Source organism: Diadema antillarum, unplaced genomic scaffold (assembly GCF_040938485.1).
Source record: "Diadema antillarum isolate AM-2024a unplaced genomic scaffold, OU_Dant_1.0 seq00002022_RagTag, whole genome shotgun sequence".
Lineage (NCBI taxonomy): Eukaryota > Metazoa > Echinodermata > Echinoidea > Diadematoida > Diadematidae > Diadema > Diadema antillarum.
The window spans coordinates 396,287-419,310 of record NW_027272677.1 but is presented as its reverse complement, the minus strand read 5'-3'; the positions used below and the strand labels follow the sequence as shown (position 1 = coordinate 419,310).

Here is a 23,024-nt window from a genome sequence, read left to right as displayed (position 1 = left end):
ACACAACGTTGTACACTGTGGCCATTCAAAACTAACCTTTTTTTTTTTAAGAAGAATTTTTTTTTTTTCTTTGGGATAGTCACAACGAAGCATGATTTTTCTTTTCAGGAACTGTGACAGAGCTTGGATTGAATCCTATACAAAGACTGACAAAGCTGAGATTGAAATATTCTTTAAAGGTTGCCAAAATTAAAATTCAAAATGGCAATTGAAATGAGGAAATAAAAGGGTATGCCTAGCACAGAAGATCTTGTAAATATTTTAGTATCATGTGCAAAACTTTACACTTCTAACCAAGATTGTTGCCTTGGACTATGCACACAGAGGAAGAGAAATAATGCACATAACATGCAATGCTGCCAGCCACTAGCATGATGTAATGAGTCATGAATAGGCACACAGGATGTGCATCATGAATGGATGTGGAGGAACAGAGAGGCAATGGCTAATAAATTCAGGGAAATATTTCTAACGAGCCAGGATTACCTCACTTTCTGACTAACCGTGCCAAGATTACACTTATAGACAGCAATGTGAGTAAAAAGCATGCTGGCTTGATGAAAATTGATGTAAATGGAGAGAACGACAAGAAAGACCCAGACACTGTTCACACTTGGTAAAATGGCAGCCCTTATAAATTTAGATCAGAATGAACTTGTGTGTGTTTTATGCTGCCAATGTCAGTTTTGAATATTTCATAAAATCCTATATCAGTCTTGTACAGCAAAGTTGCAAAGAAATAATTGTATTGGTTCTAGGACCAAAAAAAAAAAAAGCCTTTGCATACACAAAGCTAAAAGTTGAACATGTGACCTCATCATAGCTACAAGGGATGATTCATTGTACAAGCCAAACACACAAAGTTGTCATAAGTTAAACACGCACATTTTGACACACCATATTTGAACAGATAATAGTCACTACAATTAGGTAACAACATGCTCCATATTAAATTTCTCCCAGACAGTATACATAATGACAAATTGTGTAAAAGCTTGCCTTAAAACATTTCATGTTGTTAATATTCTTTATTAGCGATAAAAATCATATGTAATGCACTATTACAATAAAATCTAAGGGCTGCCTCACTTATCATCTTCTGTATGGATAGGTCAAAGAAGATGCCATTCCTAACAGGTTAGGTAATCAAAATCATAATGAATATCATGTAACTGGCCATGTCTGTTATACCTGTTTCAGGAACGTCAGTTGGTCTCATTATCCTTCTGATCTGTTCCATTGACTGCAGATCTGGGGATAGTCCTGTGTGGGGAAGGATTCATATAATACGCACACGTCACTGATAACGACAGTCAGTTTTGCAGGCACTGTTAGACAGTGCTCAGTATAAAACTACTGAAGACAATGCTAAAGAATAAATAGATAAATGCAGTCAAACCTGTCTATAGCGACCACCGTCAATAGCGACCACCTGCTGTATGCGACCACTAAACAAAATCCCCCCCCCCCCACCCCCCCCCCCGAGAAAGGCCATGCTAACGACCCTGTCTATAGCAGCCATTTGTCTACAATGGCCACTTTTTTATCTCCCTTGGGTGGCTATTATAGACAGGTTTGACTGTACTTAAATAAATACACAATAAATAAAGGAATATGTACACACATACACACATGTACGCACAAGCACAAACACAGATGGAGACAGAGAAAACGGTGTGCCTCCATGACAGACTACATCTGGAAAGGAAGTGGCAATATAGCAAACAAATGATGATACAGCAAAACAGAAGGGAAACAAAATCCAATGTAGTACAAATTACTATCAACACGATTCAGTGTGGTCATGTACATAGATACAGTGTATGTGAAAAACAAACATTCTAAAGCAAACTAGGACCGACCTACCGCCATGGCAACAGAAGATTTTCTCATCAACAATGGCTGCGACTGGCAGGCAGTTGAAGCAGTCTGTGAACGTTTTCCAGATCTTGATGTTGTAGCGTCTTTTGCCTTTGTACATAATGTAGAAATTCAGATATGGATCATTGTGTCATTAGTCATCATCAGCAGTTCATGACTGAGCACTGGATAAGAACAGCTGGCTGCATATTTCACCATTTCTTCTTAGGAAAATTTGCTTCAACTTTCTAATATCAAAGAAATGTAATTTGCAATGATCTTAGTTTTGAGCTGTTAAAACTCATTTGTTCTATATTAGTTACGATAACACAACATAACACTACAAGATACTAAAAATACAGTACAATTGTACTTGTGGCAATTCTCTAACCCCCCCCCCCCCCCACCCCCCATAGTTCATGGTCTTGACTCAGAGCAGGACTATCACTCTCCTGAATAAATTGTGATTGTTAGCAACATAAACAAAATCTCAACAAACCCATGTAAACTCTATTTCTTCACAATTGACAGTTACTGAGTGAAAGAATGATTAAAGTCACAATGATATTTAAAACTTGCACAAGCCAGTTTCCTGACTTAATCTTAACCTGTACACGATATGCATTTTGACATGTTGACACATTCACCTAAGATGCATTCTCAATATCTGCAAAGCACAGATACATTTGTAAAGAGGTTTCCATCACATTGCAGTGACATGCATACATGTGCACATTATGCATCACATTACGCATTATATGTATTATACTTACATTCATCATAGAAGCCATAGATTCTGTTGATGCTTGCACATTCATGGTTCCCTCTGAGCAGGAAGAAGTTTTCTGGATACTTGATCTTGTAGGAGAGGAGAAGACAAACTGTCTCCAAAGACTGCTTTCCTCTGTCCACATAATCACCCAGGAAGAGATAGTTTGACTCTGGTGGAAAGCCTCCATACTCAAATAGTCTGAGGAGATCTGTATACTGACCATGGATGTCACCTAAGTGCGAACAAAACAGTGATTTTGCATTTGTTAAGGGGTGGCTCCTTGAGCAACAATGAAATTCTGTGAAATGACTCTATTTCATGGTTCAGGGGCAAAATCTGACTTTAATTTAAGTTTAAATCAATATAACTTTCCAAACAAAGTGTTGCAAGTACCATCACAGTACAAGTACATCTGCAAATGTGTATTAGAGCTACACACTGTACAAACATCAGAAGCATGAGACATCTGTAATCTTGTTAGAACATGCACAGACGTTGCATTATTTTAGGTCTGATATTACTCTGTTTATGTGAACATTAAAAGTAAAATATGATAAATACTGATATTCCAGCTTCACATGTACAGCTGTACAAGTGTTTAATTTTCCTGTGCTAACACTATTTTCCCACTTGAATTCAAAGGTCCTTTTTTCCATCTACATGGACAAACAAGTCTACCAGTATACTGTACCTGGTAGGCCTACCTTTATTTCAAGAGTTTGCATTATTCTCAAGTACATATTTAAGTTCTTTGAGAATTCTTGCATAATGGTTCAGTAAATCATATTTTTATCAATGTGACTCTGACAACTTGAAATGAATAATTCCTTTCCATTATCAAATGCAATGATGGCATCAGTCAAGCATAAAGATGAATCTCATATTTCATAATTTTCCACAAAATGTACATCTTGTATATAAGCCTGCCATCTATCAATAGACTGGGGAGATTTTAAGGTACAGTAGGATTCACTCTTCAATGCAAGTGACTAGTACAAAAAGACCAATTGCCCATTTCTTTTGTGGGTGCATTTGATTTTTTTTTTTTTTTTTTTTTTTTGGGGGGGGGGGGGGGGGGGAATAAAGCATATGATTCAATAGACATTTGTTGAATTACATGCATGGTACATTCACTCTCCTGTATGAGCTGCATAGAGACCCTGTCCATGTACACATACTTCCTTGTACAAACTTGCATTGTACATTATATTAGGTCAATTATGATCTCATGTTCATCACATGGCTGTACTACAGAGCATATACAACCGTGAGCCAATAGTCCCTACAAACACAACTGAGTTTACACATTTTCCCTGGAGACTGAAAACAGAATACCACAGGTAATACAATGTATGTTCCGTCATAAACAACTGAGTTTTTTACACATTGCTTTGACTGCTAGTCAATACCAAAGAAAGGAAAATACATTTGCATAACCATGTTTATATCACATGAACTTGGCCAATGACACTCACAGAAGTTAAAGGTATGGTACAGTATTGGTAGAGGTGAGAAATGGGCTTTTATCTTTTTGCGAGATATCAAGAAACCGTTTATAAAATAGTAGAGCGTACCTTTCTAAGAGGAATTCAAAGTTTATTTGATGAATATCTGTTTTGGAATGGCTGAGACATCCAAAAATAAAGCAAAACAAAGCATCGTAATAAAAGGTGGGTCCCACATTTTATTAGAATTACTCTGCTTTGGGTATCTCAGCCATTTCAAAACCAATTTTCATCAAATAAATGTTGAATTCCTTTTGAATTACATGCTCTTTCATATTTCATAAGAGGTTTCTCATAATCTCACCCCAAAATGTTGGAAACCTGAGATTAGGTCTCAACCAAAACTATACGATCCCTTTAAGGTACACATACATGTACACGTACATTGTACGTGTAGATAAAAGGTTATTGAAATGTTACAGTGCCAGTCCGCAAGGTTCCACACATACAAAATACACACACACACACACACACACACACACACACATTGCTTGGTCTGTGAACTGAAGACTACAATGCATCCATACAGAGCTTACTGTGGCCTTATGATACTGATCACGACAGCATCTATGAAACACCATAAGAATAAGAAAACCACTGAAACATACAATGTAGGGAAAGTATGGAGTTCTATTAACTTGCTTAAATACTTCACACTGTTTAAATAAAATGGTATGTTGGATTTACATAAAATGAAACATCTTCATGAGATTTTCCTGGTTCAAGTATGTCATCCATTCGAATCTGTCCTACATTTGTGCAATGTACCTGTAATAACTTTATGAATCATATACTGGTCTACCCGCACAATTGCCTTCACTTTGAGGGAAATGGCAGTACAGGTGTAATGATGCTGATGACACAGATAACATAATGTACACCATATGTACCTTAAGTTTTCGAGTGATTTCTGTGTATAAAGACATAGCAGTTTCTGACATGTATCACTCATCTATAAAATAAATATGTTTACAGATACACGTGTAGCATGTGATGTAGGCTGACTGAATGCAGACATCAATGCAGCCTGTATTCTGAGACTAGGCCGGCATCCAGTGCTCTTACATTTTGGCTGGTATGTGAATGGTATGCCAAAAGTGACAGTAGGAGCTTTGGTATGTGTGCATCATCGACTGAGTGCCCAGGGCAGCCTCGCTGTCATTATGCATATATCTTTCTGTAGTACATGTACATATACTCTTCCCCGCTTTCCCTTACCTTCTCTGCAGTGGCCTTTTCAAAAGATGTCAATTGCTCATGATCATATTCTTGCTCAATTTTACTTCTCAAATTTCACAAGCATCTTTTTTTTTTCTTCTTTTTTTTTGTCAGTAACTGGTAAGACATCTGTACTGTTCTATAATTTTACAGTGAAATTGATACTCATTTGTTTTGCAAAGCAGTGAGTCAAATTTATTGAGTCAAATTTATGGGTAATTGCGCAGCAAGCCTCCATTCAGCACGGAGAAAATATTTCCTGCTGTGTACACACACACACACTCACACACACACAAATCTGCAAGAAAAGAGAACAGTATTAGAACCAATGAGTTATAAGATGCAATACTTGGTACCCTCGGGTGCCAAATGAAAATTCGCCATTTTTCATTTTTTTTTTTCAGCCCTCTACCCTGGGTCACCAAAAAATGTGTAAATATGATTTTTGGTATTGTGCACAAAAATGCCTTCTTGCTTATCAAATGATTATGCAACAATTAATGCATGCAAATAGAATGATAACTTTTTTCTCATTTACCTGCTATGTTGTATTGCTGTCTAATGATTGTGTAATAAATGTAACTGTAAAAAAAATAATGATAATAATAAATTCTTGAATAGTTACTCAGTGAAATTTGTATTATCATTGTAATTAGATGAACACAAGTTGACATGGAAGGAAAATCGGCACTGGGATCGTTATCGCTGCTCAGATTAATGGCGGTGCTGGTGATGAGAAAAAAAGTCACCATGACAACATTGTGCAACTGTATGATAATGGACATGAGATGGCGCTACATAACGCTGTACCCTGGGATACGGTGTGCCGATTCATATATATTTTTCATGCGAGTGTGAATGACAATGTTGCTACAGATGGGAATGCTCAATGAAACCCTGAAGTTTTCCAGTTTAATAGGTGGTTAAAATGGGAGTAGAAATTAATACATTACCAACTGACACTAAAATGATAAACTGTGAACTCCCGTATTTCCAAATTATGATCAGAATAGATGATGATAAGCAGGAACACAGTACTAATGGTTCGGTGAAGCCTACACTGTTTACTTGTACACACAACAGCAAAATTAAACCAAGGAAACTCCACCACAAATAGATCATGTCTGTGGTGAACTGACACTGCACATCAAGCTCTGTCTCGTGACAGTGCACAATCCCCACTATCTGATGTACAGTGTATTGGCCATAAGGTTCTGATATGCAGAAGCATTTACCATGAATTTTGCAAAATTGCTTGAAACAAAGGAAGCGATATCTCACCTGCATATCATAATCTGTATATGTGACCGTGCACCTCAAAACGAACATAAAGTCGCACACACTGATTTTGCGTGAGGACTGAAAATAAGTGAAATGGGTCAACCTAGCCGAACTTTATTTTTTCATATTTTCTGAAAGAGCGGGTCTTCTTTTACATTATGCTAAAATTTGGTATCATAAAACGGGCAGGAAAGTGTGTTTTTTTAGCAGTTTATCTCACACATTTTTGGTAGAATAGTGTGATTAGGTGTGTCTTTAGAATCCCTTTTTCATTTCTGAAAAACCTTGTCCACACTCTTCACTTTCAACTCTAATAACTTTTCAAAGGATAGTGCTACTGCTTTGAAAGTTGGCATTAATTATGGACAGAATGTGTTAATGAGGCATGTTTAATTTCAGTTTAATCTAATAATCCCTTCATTGTTGTTACTCTGGTGGTTTACTTCCTGTTTTTTTGTCCCATTCATCACACTCCCAGCACGGTTTGGTAAAAATTAAGCGCTTGAATAGACACTGTACTTCAGAGCCTCTTTTCTCAGTTCACGCTTTTCCTTAGTTTGTGCTTTCTTTCCAATATTTAGATAGGTTAGGAGAGTCCATTTGATTTGAGTTACACATCATTTTAAAGCTTAAAGTCTGCTCTTTCAGAATGTGGTCTTAACTAAAAATTCATGTCTGGCGACTTTTTGTTTGTTTTGAGGTGCAGGGTCACATATGATGGTTTAATAACTTGACACAATTCCCAAGTGAGGGAATGTCATAAAGACTTGAAGTTCTCTATTAAAAGAGCTCTAAAAAAAACAAAACAAAACAAAACAAAACCATGTCATAACTCAAAGCTACAGTATGGAAAGTTACTCAGTTTAAGTTTAGTTTATTTTGCACCAAGCTTACGATAAAAACAAGAAGGGACAAGATGAGGTACAAATACACAAAGTTCATAAATCATACAACATACTATTTGAAATAATGTGGTGGTAGGAACATCCCAGAAAAGACAATGCAATTGGTGAGGGAAGCAGCAAGGAAGGAAAAAGCCTTTGTGAGTAGCTGACCCATATGAACATGTACCTTTAACAGATCCCCTATGAAAATGTCAGTTAAGTTGACAAAACAGAACAATTCCAAACAATACAGTCAAGGCGCTAATTCCTGTAAGGGGCTTAATTAAGGAGTTCGTTCAACCCACCCGGCAGAAAAGGTTTGACCACACAGGGTGGTAGATGGGACCTCCATGAACACCCCCAGGTAGTATGTGATTCCAAATTGTGGTATCAATAAAATTTTACGGGCCATTTTTCATCATTATTTGTTGGAACAAACATAAAAAAGTCGGCGTACGCCAAGACTACTACATGCACCATGGGCACTTGTAGGAAGCTCTATGGGACGCACAGTGCCAGTGCCGCGTGTATTAGTCTTGACGCAGGCTTTTTTCGACCAAAAAAAGGTTTGTGCCTGCAAACTAACGGAGCTGTCACACCTTTCCGGGTAAGCTACGCCGGCTTGTAACGAGTATGGATTTTCCAGCAAGCAGGAGAATTTTCTGCGGGCGGACAAAGGTGTTGGCGAGTTCCGTACTTGTGTCTTACCTGCTAGACGCGTGCTACTTACCTGTTACTCGAGTGTAATTCCGTGTGATCTGCGCGAAAGCTTTGAAACTGACCCGTTTTCAGTTACGAGCAAGGTCTGCCACTAAGGGCCTCTTACTTGTGTTCTGCGTGTACCTCTGCGGGCAACCCCCCGCGACTCACCATGAACAAGTTTTGAGCATGCTCAAGGTCTTGTCAAACCGTGCCTGGGGAAGCCTTGCGGGTTGACTTGCGGGGGGGAAAAAATAGCTACCTGGAGCTCCCCGCAGTTGGCCCACACCTGGCAGTACTTATCTGGTATCTCGCCCGTAGTTGCCCGGAGGTGCGGACGCTAATCCGATACATTTACCAAGTTTTGAGCATGACCAAAACATTTTCCGAGTGAGTCGCGGAGATTGCCTGCAGAGGTCCACGCAGAACACCAGTAGGAGGCCCGTAGCTGCCGCAAGTCGCAAGCAGTTGATCCGCTTGAAGTATGTAAGTTGCCTGTGAATCTATGCAAATCGAATTCCTTTAGAAGGATTCCTTCACCAAGTTGTCAGCCCTCATTCGCCACCCATGCGTCTGACACGCAGGTCACATGGAATGCACTGAAGACGAACGTAAGTAGCACGGGTCCAGCATGTAGGACGCACGTGAAACTCGCCCAAAGCCTTGTCTGCCCGCAAAAATTGTCCTGCATGCAGGAAAATCCCCACACGTAACAAGCCCGCGTAGATTGCCCAGAAAGGTGACGGGGCCTAAACTTGACTGCGGGTAAATGGGACTTGCGTGCACAACTCCGGGTAACTACGGGCGAGATTCATACTAGGTACTATGATGATCATGTGCGGGTTATTTGCGGGGACCTTTCCTCTGCTCTTTTCAAAGGTTGTTTCGAATAACCATCGCTCTGTAAATATTCAAAAGAGGTAACATTAGAATATCATTGGCTTAATTGCTCTCTGTATTCACATATATTTTTAAGGGAAATTTGTGTCCATACATTGCTAAAAACTACATTTGCGTGTACTTTGAAGTCAAATTTGTTTTGAAAGTATGACGGATGCAACTTTTTCATGCATTTTACTATTCGAAAATGATATCTTCCTTTCAATGGCCGTTTACTCAAAACGTGTTTTTATATGCCTTTGTTTACTTTTCAAATTTTGCTGTAACTTGAGAATGCCTCAATATTTTCTTCCTATAGGCGGTACACTTATGCAGAAGGACATGCTTATCGAGCTTTCTGAAATTATGGGCTTTAGTTTTAAGTAATTGATAGCTGAATCCTGATTGGATAATACTGGTTGCCATGGCAACAGGAGAACTTTTCTACAATAATTTATAAAAATGCTTGTTTTTTTCCCACATTGCATCTATCTAAAAATATGAACGAAAATACCAAAGTTTGAAGCAGTAGGCATTTTGGGGTTACCAATCACCAGTAGGCATCTGGTTACCATGGTAACCATGCACAATATTACCTTACAATGTATCCCATTGTATTGCTGACATCTCTAGCTACATGTACATATATGGTATAATGGAGTTTTGATGAATTCTTCATGAAGTAAATGCGAAAACTGTGATTATTTTGTCGTTTTATAGCGACAAGTGTCACTGGCCCTGGTCTAGTTTCTAGCCGTTTTTATTTCGTCTTTATTTCTGTCTTGCAGCTTGTGTATGTGCACAAGCCCGCTGGCCCATACCCAGTGATTGCGACGGCAAAAAAAAAAAAAAAAAAAAAAAAAAAACGGTTCAGGCGTCTCAGTCTCTGGGTAATTCATGCGCCCTTACTCAGCTTGCTGCAGCTCGGAAAAATTAAGACGAAATAAAAACGTCTAGAAACTATACTACACCGACCCCAGCTTGGCATGAAAAATTAGGTTGCTGGCAAAAACCCTTGTTTGTTGAAGAAAAAGTCTGCGTACGCTAAGACTACTACATGCACCACTGGAGCTGGCGCCTCTAGCAGTGCTAGTGGTTCGTGTAGTAGTCTTGGCATGCGCAGACTCTTTTTCGAACAATAAGGTCTTGTCGCAACTAAAGTGGCCTGTAAAATTTTATTGATACCACAATTTGGAATCACATACTACCTAGGGGTGTTCCAGAGGGTCCAACTGACCACCCCATGCAGTCAAACCTTTTCTGCGGGGTGGGTTGAATGAAGTCATTTTTTCTGGGTCCCTGCGCCTTGACTAATACAATCATTTCAAAATAAACTACATAGATATGAAAAATAAAAATACGAACAAAATAAAAATGTGCTCTTGAATTAGCTACACTATTGCATGTGTATAGTCTTCCACAAGGAATTGTTTATATTTGAATTTACAATCATTTACAGATTTTAACTCTTTAATCGAGTACATGTAACTGTAAAAAAAAGAAAAAATCATAAAATTGCAGCATTTTATACAATTCATATAATATTGAGAGTACTCCCCAATTGTGTGATTAGTGTTTCACAATGTAAGTTCATACAGCTACAAAAGATTGTACATGTAACTGTATACCTTTTGACCTTTGATTTTAACTGGCATCTTAAGGTGATGTAGCTGTGGTGAGAATTTGGTAGTCATGACTCAAAGCTGTGGACAGTTATTGACACAACAACACAATATGAGTATAGTGCTTGTCAGGTACATGTATTTCACTGACCTTGTCAGGCTGAAGCAATATTTATACTTAACCTGCATCTTAGGTGATGTACCCGCGGTGTGTTTTGTGGTCACGGCTCAAAGCTGTTGAAAGATGATACTGTGAGTACCATGCTTATCAGCAAAAGTTCATTGACATTTGTCTTGTTGGACTTCACCCACATTTGAACTTGACATGCATTTTTCCCTCTGCAAAGGGAGGAGGTTATGTTTTCGTTACCGTGGTTTGTGTGTTCGTTTGTTAGTTTGTCCGTGTGCAAAATAACTCAAAAAGTAGTTAACGGATTTGGATGAATCTTGCAGGAAAGGTTTAGAATGATACAAGTAACAGATGATTAAATTTTGGTAGTGATCCGATAATTTTGGGGGAATTTATGAAGGATTTTTGACATTTTGGCAGGTAGGGTCAATGAACTTGGGAGTTCAGGCTGCGCGTATTGAGGTTTGCATGCACGCACTAAAGTGCGTGCTCTAGTTTCTGCTAGGGCGAGGCGCGCCGTGCAGCTGAGGGTTTATGACATAACAAAGGCTTCTATATTGGGAAATCGGGCAACTTTCAGTACATGGGTGGAAATCACTGATATCTCTATGGAAGACCAAGATCAGTGGTGGAAATCAGCTGCACGCTTGGCGGAGGTCCGCGCTCTCAGAGTGCTTTTCTAGTTACCTCCACTAAGGGAGAGGGTTATGTTTTCGTTACCGTTTGTTTGTTTGTTAGTTAGTTCGTGGGGTGAGGCGCGCCGTGCAGCTGAGGGCTTATGACGTAACAAAGGCTTCTATATTGGGAAATCAGTCGACTTTCAGCACTGATGTTGTGTATCTCTCTGGAAGAACAAGATCAGTGTAGCGGTGGAAATAAGTTGCATGCTTGGCGGAGGTCTGCGCTCTCAGAGTGCTTTTCTAGTTAGGTTATGTACCGGTGGTGTGAGTCTGGTGGTAATATTCTGTAGCTCAACGCTGTGGAAAGTTATTGAGAGCACACCAAATTGCTGATGCCGCCGCTGCTGCAGACGACATTGACAATGACGAAGACAGAATGGCAATGCTTACATCTCGCTTCCACTAGGCAGGCCAGACAAAAACCATACATGCTGTGTGCCATCAACCTATCCAGCAAATGTGACAACAACTTCCAATTTAAGTAACCTTTTCTTCCTATAAAACTGGCATAGCTTTTGCATGCAATGACAACAGAGAATTGTCTTTTTTTTTTCATCAACAGCAATGTCTAAATCACTAGATGGGTTAATTGGTGAGCCTGTGGAACTATGCAAGACGGTTCCATGACCTTTGCTCCTGTGACAATTGCTCCCATAAAATATCTGCACACTAAGCCAAACATAAATTCTACCCACAAACATAACCTTAATCCTAATCCTAATCATCACATCAAAGTACTGAAAACCTAAAACCCTACCCTAACCCTACATTTGCAAGTCCTTTAGAGAAGATAAGACTATTATATAGCAATTGTTGCAGAAGCAAATGTCATGTCACTAGGCAAGACATACTGTACATAATGTGCGCAGGAGCAGCTTTGGTTGAAAAAAAAAATACATAAAAAATAAATAAACAATAGGGACTCATATTAAAGACACACGAAAAGAAGCCCTTTTTACACATTTCTTTGGCATTTTGGGGATCAAAACCTTAATCAATGATTCTTTTTTTTTAAAGACATCAGTGGACGAAGGTCGGAGTAACCATTGTACAACCTTGCATTTCACTGGCTTGTGGATGAACAAGAGTGGAGCCTGAGGCAAGTTCAAATTCATCACACAGAGATACTTTTCTACGCAGAATACATTATGTAGTTTAGAATTCTGTTAAAAAACTATAGCTAAACAGAGTGAGTGAGAGAAAGAGAGAGAGAGAAAAAAAAATAAAACTAGAAATGTCACTATGGCGACTGGTATGCCTTCGCCATAATGCATGGTTCTCTTAATACAGTTCGTCCTCGATTATCCGGCCTCCTTTTATCTGGAAATCTCTATTATCCGGACGCGTTCATGCAGTGAAGGACTTTTTTTTTTCATCCAAAAATTAAGAAAAAACAGTGACTTTAAACTCAATTAAAATTTCTACAAAACTTACATGATTTACCTACAATATTCCCGACAGAACTAACATAAATTCACACCACATTATCACCGTAAAAGTAATTTAAGCAGTCATCACCACCGTTGCGGGGTACGCCACCTGCCTAGCTGCCAGTGCACTGGGACCGTCACGGCAGCTTGGACGGCAGCTACCGGTATATTAACATTGTGTCTCCCATATCCGGCCAATTCGCTTATCCGGATGAGTGCCGGTCCAAACATGGCCGGATAATCGAGGTCGAACTGTAGGTCTATAGTACATGTGGACAACGTGTGATTACATTTTCACAAAATTGGCAAAATATTAAAATAACAAGTTTGTCACAAATGTGTTGAATGTTCACCTTCCTTGACCTAGGTTTAATTGGATGAATAGGAGAGCATGTACAGTATTTGGAGATTTAAGAACTTTAACTTGACTTTGATCCATTCATAAGTTTATGCACTGAGTAATTTTCAAGGTATGGAGAAAAAGTGTAATTTCTGTATTGAATAGTAAATTGTTGCCATTTTCATCTGGCCTTTGACCCTAGAATTCATATTAAGATAATCAAGCAGAACATGCAAAAATATGTAGTAAGTTTCAAAATAATTTGAACCATTTCCTAGATATGGAAGAAACAGTTAGTTCAGCACATTCACTTGATCTTTGACCTTTTGACCTTTGAGGCAAAAAAAAAAAACCAAACTTAACAGAGAATGTGTACACCAAGTGTAAAAAAAATTATCCTGCTGGCATTGCATAAATATGAGGGAAATAGTAACATTTTGAAGTGTTGCCCTTGACCTTTGACCCCTGACCTTTGACCCCATGAACCCTAAATTCTCTAGATAATCACTGCCAGTCAGTACATGTACATGTACAATGTATATATACGATTGTACTATGTTCCATGAAGATACCTTGAACAATTTCCAAGGTACAGAGAAAAAAGTGAAATCTTAATATTTCTACTTGACCTTTTGACCTTTGAACTTTGACCTCATGACCCCAAACTTTCACCAGAGAATCTTAATTGGGTAATACATGTATACACTAAGTTTCAAGAAAATATTTTCAGGCGATGCAGAGATATGGAGGAAATAAAGAAATTTTACATATTTGACCTTGACCTTTTGATCTTTGACCTTGAGCATGTGCACCCAAAAGTTGATAGGCACAACTTCACCCCCTAATACACATACGTTGTACATGCCAAGTTTCATTAGGATACCTCAAAAGGTTTTTTAGTTACGCTTGCCACAAAATTCATTACGGACGGACGGAAGGAGGGACGGACGGACAACCCGAAAACATAATGCCTCCGGCACCACTTCGTGGCGGAGGCATAAAAACAGAAAAAAGAGATACTGTACTGTAAAAGCTGATTTTTTTTTTTTTTTGTATACATTAATTTTCGCAATGTCACACATTTAGGCTACCATAAGTGCGCTAATGCCTATCCTTTCGCTATATTTTTGTGTGTTGCTAAATTCACGGCCAAACAGTGATTCGCGAAATTCATGAATTATTAAACCCTTGTGAAAACAACTTTTACAGTAAAGCGAGACCAAGCATCCATGTTCACATCAGAATAACCTCCATAAAAGAGAATGTATGATTTGAACATATTCTTCTGTATAAATGAAACATTAAGTTTTGTGGATGTAAGGAAACAAAAGCAAGATTGAAAAAATTAACAAAACATAAAAACATAAATTTCTAATTCTATGAATGTCAGCACATACACTTACCTAAAATAGTGTTTGGCAAGCACATCAACTGATACATAAGTCATCTACTACATGTAGGGCATTGGATATGCATACATGTACGTGATATTCTCTGCATAATACTAATCATGTGCTCTGAGTTTTGATGATATCATTCCAAGCTCATCTTTCACATTTAGGTGATATCTGTTTTTTAATACTCTGCCCATGATGTATTAAAGAACTAACATGAAGTCTGCATTTCTACTTAGATCAAGGAGTTGTTTTATAATCTGGCTAGGACTAAAAGAAAAATATGAATTTGGTGGAGTTTCAAAGAATTACATGACCACATGGACTAGGGGCCATTTTTTAAAGGTCAATGTGTTGTGGGACACTATAATATATGCCTGATGATTTAAGACATGCACAGTACCAACAGTGAAACTTTGTACTTTTCAATTCTGCATTATACTTCACATATATTTTCTATGTCATGTCTTGATTTCACCATCTGAATTTTTTTCTATTTTTCTTTTTTGCCAAGTCCTTTTTAAATAAATCCCCTCTAGCTTATAAACAGATAGATGACTAATCACTCCTTGAAGATTTGGAAGTAAAATAATACTCAAAATATGATGTCTACCGTATGTTTACGATAGGATGTAGTTGCAATGCCTCCTCTGTCTTGCCTCAAAGGCAGTTCCACTCATTATCTGTATCACAGTCATCCTTAATGTAAACATTCTCATTGTAAATTAATGTAGGCCGGGTAGAAACAAATTACATTATTAACTGTCATTCTAAGGAGTTAGCAATATTGTACCAATACTGATTCACGATCATCAGATGACTGTATGAAGGTTTGTTTATTAAATACAAAATAAACATTGTCCATGAATAACAGCCAAGATTCTGTGTAACTTGTGGGTGTCTTCTCAAATAGTCCCTGACAATATCTGTATGTGATGCAGTTTTCAGTAATTTGGGGTACGAAATAGAAATCCGCCATTCTGTCCAATTATTTACATATTTTCATTCTCATTTTTTCTAGCACTGTACTATGAGTTACCAAAAATTGCGTGAAAATAATTCTTAGTGTTTTATGGAAGAAAATATTGTTGCAAAAGTGATCTCAGCAGTGCACCAGCATCATAACAGCAGCACTGCTCATCACACACTCTACCAGTGATCGATGTTAAGCACAAACAGCTGCGCCGCACTCTGCATTATAAATCCATGAAAGATGTACAGTACGCAATGTAGAATATCAAAGTAATAGGACAAGTTCATGGATTAACATGATCTTATTCTCAATTACTGTTCAGAATTGTGATAACATGTTTTGAAAACATACAAAGTATTAGATATTATTATCAATGTGATTACCGTGAAAAAAAAAAAATCCATAACAGGGCTGAATTGGCACTTGGATCATTATCTCAGAGTGCTGAATTTTGGCCACCACGATCTCAGTGTGTTTCTCTATACCTCTTCCGAACACATAAAGTACACCAATGTAAAAGACACAGATGCATGTCAAGAATCTTGACATAAACATGTTATGAATGCAAACACCATCTACTATGCCAACCACAAATACACAAAGAAATCATTCACTGGATTGTGATGAAGCAATTTGAAACTTACCACATATTTTCAGAGGGGCCTCTAACTCTAGGAGAATGGGCTGGCTCAGAAAGATTTCTCTTGATTTCACACAAAGCCCTCTGACCTCTGCTTCTGATAACACGATTTGTTTGAAAGGCTTTCCTCTGGCTGTTTGGGGACAAGAAAGAGAATTTAACAATATCTGGACATTCAAAGTTATTCATTTTTACAAAGTTCTGATGATATCCATGTGCCATCATTGCTGGATAAAAAGGATAACAAAATTCATAACTTTGGAACAGATTCTCTTGATTTTATGTATCTAAATTTCCCCCTATATACGGTACAAAATTGTCAGCTAACTTTCAGACAATCTGAGGTACACATGTCTCATGTGTTACATAGAGAAAATTATTACAATCACAACATGATTTATGATTTGTGAAATATGATTTACAGCCTCAATACAATACATTGATTCCTTTGAAAAGTCTCAAAAAAAGATCACAAACTCATAAAAATAACTTTGTAAGCCTTTGTAAACTCGGCTAGCCAATTTTCATAACGAGGAATGTCAGATAGTTGTTGTCTTATTAAAGAAAAAAGGAAGAGAGAGAGAGAAAAAGATTGTTGTACACAATGAAAACAATCGATACATGTGAAAAAAAAAATGCAGATTTTAGTAATAGAATGTAACACAAATACTTACACAGAGAACTATGATTATTTGATTATTTTTAATGACATGATACATTATATATAAACTTATACTGTGATGGCAATAAAAAAAAAAAAAAAAACTTATACTGTAATGTTCACTTCGACCAATAATAATGTCCAATCGTGCCCTGCTGCCTGCACGCAGAGTGAATAAATTTGTCAACACTGACAACAGCAGCTCATCGTGAGCAGGAAATGGTGGAGTTTTTTCAGTGATCACCCATTTTCTGATAAAACTCTTCTTTTGTTACCACAAAGCTTAAATCTAAGGTTGAAAAAGGATTGTGTAGTGGTTTATCAGTGATGCACAACTGCAGTCAACATACAGCTGTAGCGTCGAGATCTACACATGTAGAGCGTCTACAAGATCTAGAGAGTAGGAAAGTGCATTAGTGGCCCAATATTCCTCTTTAAGCATAACACTAATGTCAGCATGAAAATTTAGTCAATAGCATATGAATCTCAGTATGCTGAAAACCTACAAAGATGTATTACATGCCAAATGATGAGCCCTGTTGCTATACACAAGTGAGCTTTGCACAGCGTCTGGTCGGGATAACACAGAACTAGATCTAATAAAAGAACACTTGACTTGCCTCTTTCAGAAGGCGGGGTGGGGGGGGGGAATAACATTATATCTAACTTTACCCTTAGGCTTAATATACATTTGTACGTCAGTGACAAGTTGAGGGAATGTGTACCTGTTGTTTTTTTAATAATAATGTTTGTGAAATTCTCTTTAGGGTAAGCTCTAGCTAGGCTCCATATTTTCTTTATTAGACATCTAGAATCTATATTGTTCTATGCATGTGACATTATCACTGTACAAATGTAGTAGCCAGTCTTCTCATCCAGCAGTGACTGTGCAGAAACTTTAAAAATTCACAACTTTTGAACAGATTGTCCAATTTTCCTCAAAAACTGAAATCACTGCGACTGATCAGTGATGTGTTTCTACTAATTTATGGCCTAAATATATGGAGTACCATGGAAAATGGATTTCAATGCAGCAGCCCAACAAATTTGTTATCAATGGAAAGCTTGTTATAAAAGAAACACAATGGTGTTTAAATTAGCTTTATATCTTTAAATCTGACAGAGATATGCAGGTTTCACTGTTTTTGTAGCAAAATTAGAACTGTAAATTTCAAAAGTGAAATAATTAATGAGTAATGACTATTTTCCAATGTACTGAATCTTTGATAGACTTTCTCCTGTTGCAGCTACATAAATATGGTATCACTGGAAAGCTTGTCACAAAAGAAACACACTGGTGTTCAAATCAGCTTAATAGTCATACCTCTAAATTGACCAAGTTATGCAAGTTTTATCATCATTGGTACAGCTTTTTTTTATAAAAAAAAGTAGTGAAATGGTGAGTAGCAACTGTTTCCCAATAGATTGGAATCTTTACAGGCATTTTCAAGTTGCAGCTACATCAATTTGGTATCATCGGAAGTACACTGTAAGTAAACCCACTGGTGTTTAAATCAGCTATAAGCCTCTACATCTTTAAAATCTTGTGCTAGTTTAACAATGTTGCTGGTAAAGTGATATCTTGTTGAAATTTTCCAGTTGCAGCGCTCTATACTTAAAAAGGCATAAATTACCATTTGCAGATGAAACAAAAACCCAGCATTAGTGCTTCAAAAACAGTTATAAAATGTGAGTTAGGGATCTGAAACAACCAATGTAAAACTTTGAACCAGTATAATTAATGTTAACTGTCGTTAAATATAAAAAATGTGAACAATAGTTATAATAAAAATGTTTCCAAACTAAACCATCAACAGTCATGGTTTAATGAGAAAAATAGTGATATCTCCTTATATTTTAGGCTTTATTGCAAAAATTTTATATTTAAGATGTTTTGTGATACAACTGACCTACACATACAAGTATGCATCAAAAGTGAAACATTTTTGAAATCACTGCTCCCTACAGTATGGTAACAAGACTTTCAATTTGGTATCATTGCCAGGGTATTTTAACTTTGTTGGACTCTCAGTTAAATATACCATAAATACAAATGTAAATGGATATCAATTTTCTTGTCAAAAAGGAAAAACATCGGTGTTAATATACAAATAAATTGAAGGGAGGCTATTCCCTGCCTTCCAACCATTTGTAATCTTAAAAAAAGATTAATAAAATAAAGCAAAACAAAAACACAGATCCCCAGCTTTGTCAGCAATGCCCCCTTCAATAAAAAACAAATAAACAAATAGCCATGATCACTGCATGACATTCAATATTCTACTGTATGCACTCTGTTTCAAAACTTACTCGAAAAACAAACTCCTATATTTGTTATTGACAAATCATAAACTGCCCATATTGAGCTTGAAGATACAAATCAAGTTGATCAACATGTAGGTTCTTTAAACCGCATTGGTGGCCCTAACCCAGGGTGGTCCACAACTTGAAATTTTAGCATGTTGCAAGCTCAGAATCTGAGAATATTGCAGAAATTGAATATGCGCGGAGCGCACACGATGAGTACGTAGTACGCAATATTTTGCTGCTTATCTCTCTTTGTGCTGCTTACATTCAATGTTCTCTCTCATGTTTTGCACACAAATATCTAAAGTACCTGGTAGTTTGATGTTTCTTATGTCATGCACATGTTTTGCACATTTTTGAATACTTTTACTTTGAGCTTGTTGCAAATTCTTGAGGATGTTGCATAGCATGTTGCTGGCTTTTTAGGATGTTGCACAAGAATTTTAGCATGTTGCAGCGACATGCTAAAACCCCTCATGGACCACCCTGTAACCACACTGATACGTTCCTGGTCATAGCGCCTGGGGTTATGGTGACCCAAACACTTTGTGTTCGGAGCCGCCTGTGTGCATGTAAGGTACATTGTACTTGTATATTCTCTATATCCCAAGATGGCCAACAACATCAAAATTGGCAAGTGAACATCTTTTTTTTTTCATCGGAAAAGCAGAGTAGGCCTATCGTAGTTATGGGTAAACTCGGCCACTTGTAATGCGCGCGCTGGGGCCAAGTTTACCCGCTAGGCCAAGTTTACCCATAACTATGGTAAAATAGAGGTCTATTTTCTTTACATGTGAGTAAAACTTAAGGCAAATTGACAGAAGTAGAACTATCTATAATGACAGAAAAACATTGTCATTAGGTTGATGTGTTGGACACCCAACTAGACCTACAAGAAATAGGTTCTAGTAACTATTCTATGGTAGAGTCTAACTTTAATGTTTAAGAATGAAGGTGAACTGTCCTTGGCATGCCCTGTCGCTGTCCTAGCCCGACCAGACCACGTACCTACATTTGTACGTACAGCGACTGGGCTGTGTATAGTTAGCCCTGTCCTTTAACATGTTGAACAGTTTAAATAAATCATGTTTGCTTTTTTCATTTTACAATTACATCATTACCATTTGGGATCTGCTCTAGACTAAATTTATGTCTACGAATAGAACCAAGTAATACTAGCTAGCCTGGCCTTAGCCCCAGAGACCGCGCCGCCAGGCGCGGTCCTGGCGGCTTCCCCGCAGTTTCGCTTATGTGAGAATAACGAATAGCTCCCCTATTCTGTGCGCTTGTGCAAGTGATTGTGAATTCTGTGAACATCAGTGAGCTGCTTATAAGACATCATTTTGTGCATCACAAGCAATGAAATGCATCAAACAGTCGCCGATGATAGTCATTTAGGTTTCATCGACCCATGTAAGTATTCCTAGTAGTTTCTGTTGAAAAATTAAGGAAATATAGCGCCGCAAAGGCACCCGTTTGTTCAACATGAAGATCTGAATGGGAGCACGGCGCAGCCGCCACACGCTGCGTGTGGCGGCTGTCGCAGTTAGCCTGGCCTAGGTATCACTACGAACATACACGTTCTACTTCTAGCTATTCACTAATCTGTTCTCCGTAGTGATTTGCCTGCGAGAATACGGCAATAGAATAGAGTCTACTAGATTCTACATCAAGGTTAGATCTATTCTAACAGTTACTACAGTAGAACTAGAGACTAGTAGTTTATATCAGATCAGCATCATAGCATAGGGTCTAACCGGTTACATTCGATGAGATAGACCTAACGTTACGTCCTACGCGGGTTGGCTACTTCGAATTCAAGTCTGACTTGCCATTAACACTGATTAAAAAAACCTTGCATTTGACTTTTAATATCACCTTACCGGACACCCATAAGATACCTGCCATATTTAGAAATGTAAAGGGTAAGAAACAATGAAACGAAGTGACTCACCTTCTAAAAGCCGGCTGATTATGCTGTCGATATTCAGTTTCTCGTCCGCCATGTTTCCTGGTTCTTCCAAATGTGTGTCAATCTTATCTTGATAGTTTTCGCTAGTGGAGCGCTTCGCAATAAACAGAAGCAGTATACCGAACAGTACACCGCCTGTGTTCCGTGTTTGTACGGCCGCCCCTCACCACGGTCGTCGTCCTGTGATAGATGTGTATGAAGTGTGATAGCGAGCTAGCTCGGCGTAGAGAACAATCGAACAAACATCCGCGAGAAATTATCGATCGATCAATAGTAGCCCACCAGCGCAACGTGTACACCGTTGGGGTACCGTCCAACTGAGAAAAACACAATCGGTAGCTCTCGATAGACTCGTATTCGTAGAGATGAAAAATAATAAGGACAGAAATGACTCCAAACATGTATTTAGACTTGCTATGTGTATAGAGCGTTACTTGATGTTCAGAATCACGCATAATCTAATGGAATGTGAATTATTTGGTGCTTCATGTATTTCATATTTACAAGTGAAATGGAATAAATCCGTGCTCCTGTATCGATATCGCGGGCAGGGCCGAAGGCTGGGTCATGACGTCATGGGTTATAGAAGATTCCCTTATTTGGGTGACGGGTATCCCAAGGGTATCATTCGATGGCGATATGGAGAGAAAAATAATGTTAGAAATGTTCTAAATCATCAAATTCTGTGAGGAACGTCTCATGTTATGGCAGTAAAATTCTGGCTGTTCAATGTCATTTATCTCGAAACGTCTTTTTTCTTTTTCCTCCCTGAATCACACCCTCTACATACAACAGGCTGGACATCAGAATCAGTTGCGCAATCTGGCCCCATTTCATAAAAAAGTTGATGTGATAGCAACTCTTGCTGGAATAGCAATTGTCATGGTAATGACAATACATGTAATTCACTTTTCTGATCGGGTGTTGCTATGGAAAGTTTCCATTTCAGCAAGAGATGCAGTGCGAACATCTTTATGAAATGGAGCCCAGCTGTTTATACATGCCGTTATATTTTGTCATTGCGTGTGGTGACAGATATATCAATACCTGATTATAGCTATTCACATTTCACTGAATATCAATTTTTCTTTTTGTTAGTAAAAATTTCGCAAATATTTCTCCGAAAGTGTGCACACACTCAATGAAATTCAAAAGCTCTCTTAGTGTTTAGGAGCGGATATATGTACACCCCCTCCCGTCCCTGCAATTCGACATTTTATGAAATTATTATATCATATTATTGTATCAAAATGATTATATAAAACTGATTCGATCAGTATTGAGGGAATCGTAAACAATCATAGAATTACGGGATCTAGTTCAGTGGTTTGGGGCTTTTTCTAGCAACTTGTAAGATCAAGTAACCAACATAGGATTATCGTCCTATATTTTTTGAATGAAATTTTCCCAAATGCGCACCAGATTGTTGAAGTTCATTCTTAAACATGCACTCTTCCTCGTGTGGAAGAGAGGCGTTTCCCCTCCCACACCGCCCTCATCAAACTCAAAATATATACTTATTCAATCTTTAATCATCCCAGTGGCGAATCTACGGGGGGGGGGGGGTTAGGGGGTTTAAACCCCCTCCTTGGGCTGCCAAGTAAAAAAAAAAAAACACACACACACAACTTGATAAAAAACAAATAATTATCTTAAGACCAAAATGAACATTTTCGCCCCTAACGGCGAATTAATAATATTAACATTATCATAGGATTATATACACTAATATTTACTTATGAGTAAATTTAGTGTAGGCCTATCAAGGGTTACAGCT

The 23,024-nt window shown here is 37.9% G+C and overlaps 1 protein-coding gene across 1 annotated transcript in view; it reads right to left on the bottom strand.

The window, feature by feature from the left end:
* LOC139713642 (serine/threonine-protein phosphatase PP1-beta catalytic subunit) overlaps nucleotides 1–21,328 on the bottom strand; it is a 30,444-nt gene extending 9,116 nt beyond the window's left edge. Inside the window, exons 1-5 of the mRNA XM_071625350.1 lie at nucleotides 21,230–21,328; nucleotides 16,312–16,440; nucleotides 2,634–2,864; nucleotides 1,867–1,971; nucleotides 1,192–1,263 (exon numbers count right to left, since the gene is read on the bottom strand). Coding sequence (XP_071481451.1) covers nucleotides 1,192–1,263; nucleotides 1,867–1,971; nucleotides 2,634–2,864; nucleotides 16,312–16,440; nucleotides 21,230–21,281 — 589 coding nt within the window. The 5' untranslated portion in view covers nucleotides 21,282–21,328. The remainder of the gene's footprint in view (nucleotides 1–1,191; nucleotides 1,264–1,866; nucleotides 1,972–2,633; nucleotides 2,865–16,311; nucleotides 16,441–21,229) is intronic.
* Nucleotides 21,329–23,024: the final 1,696 nt, after the last annotated feature.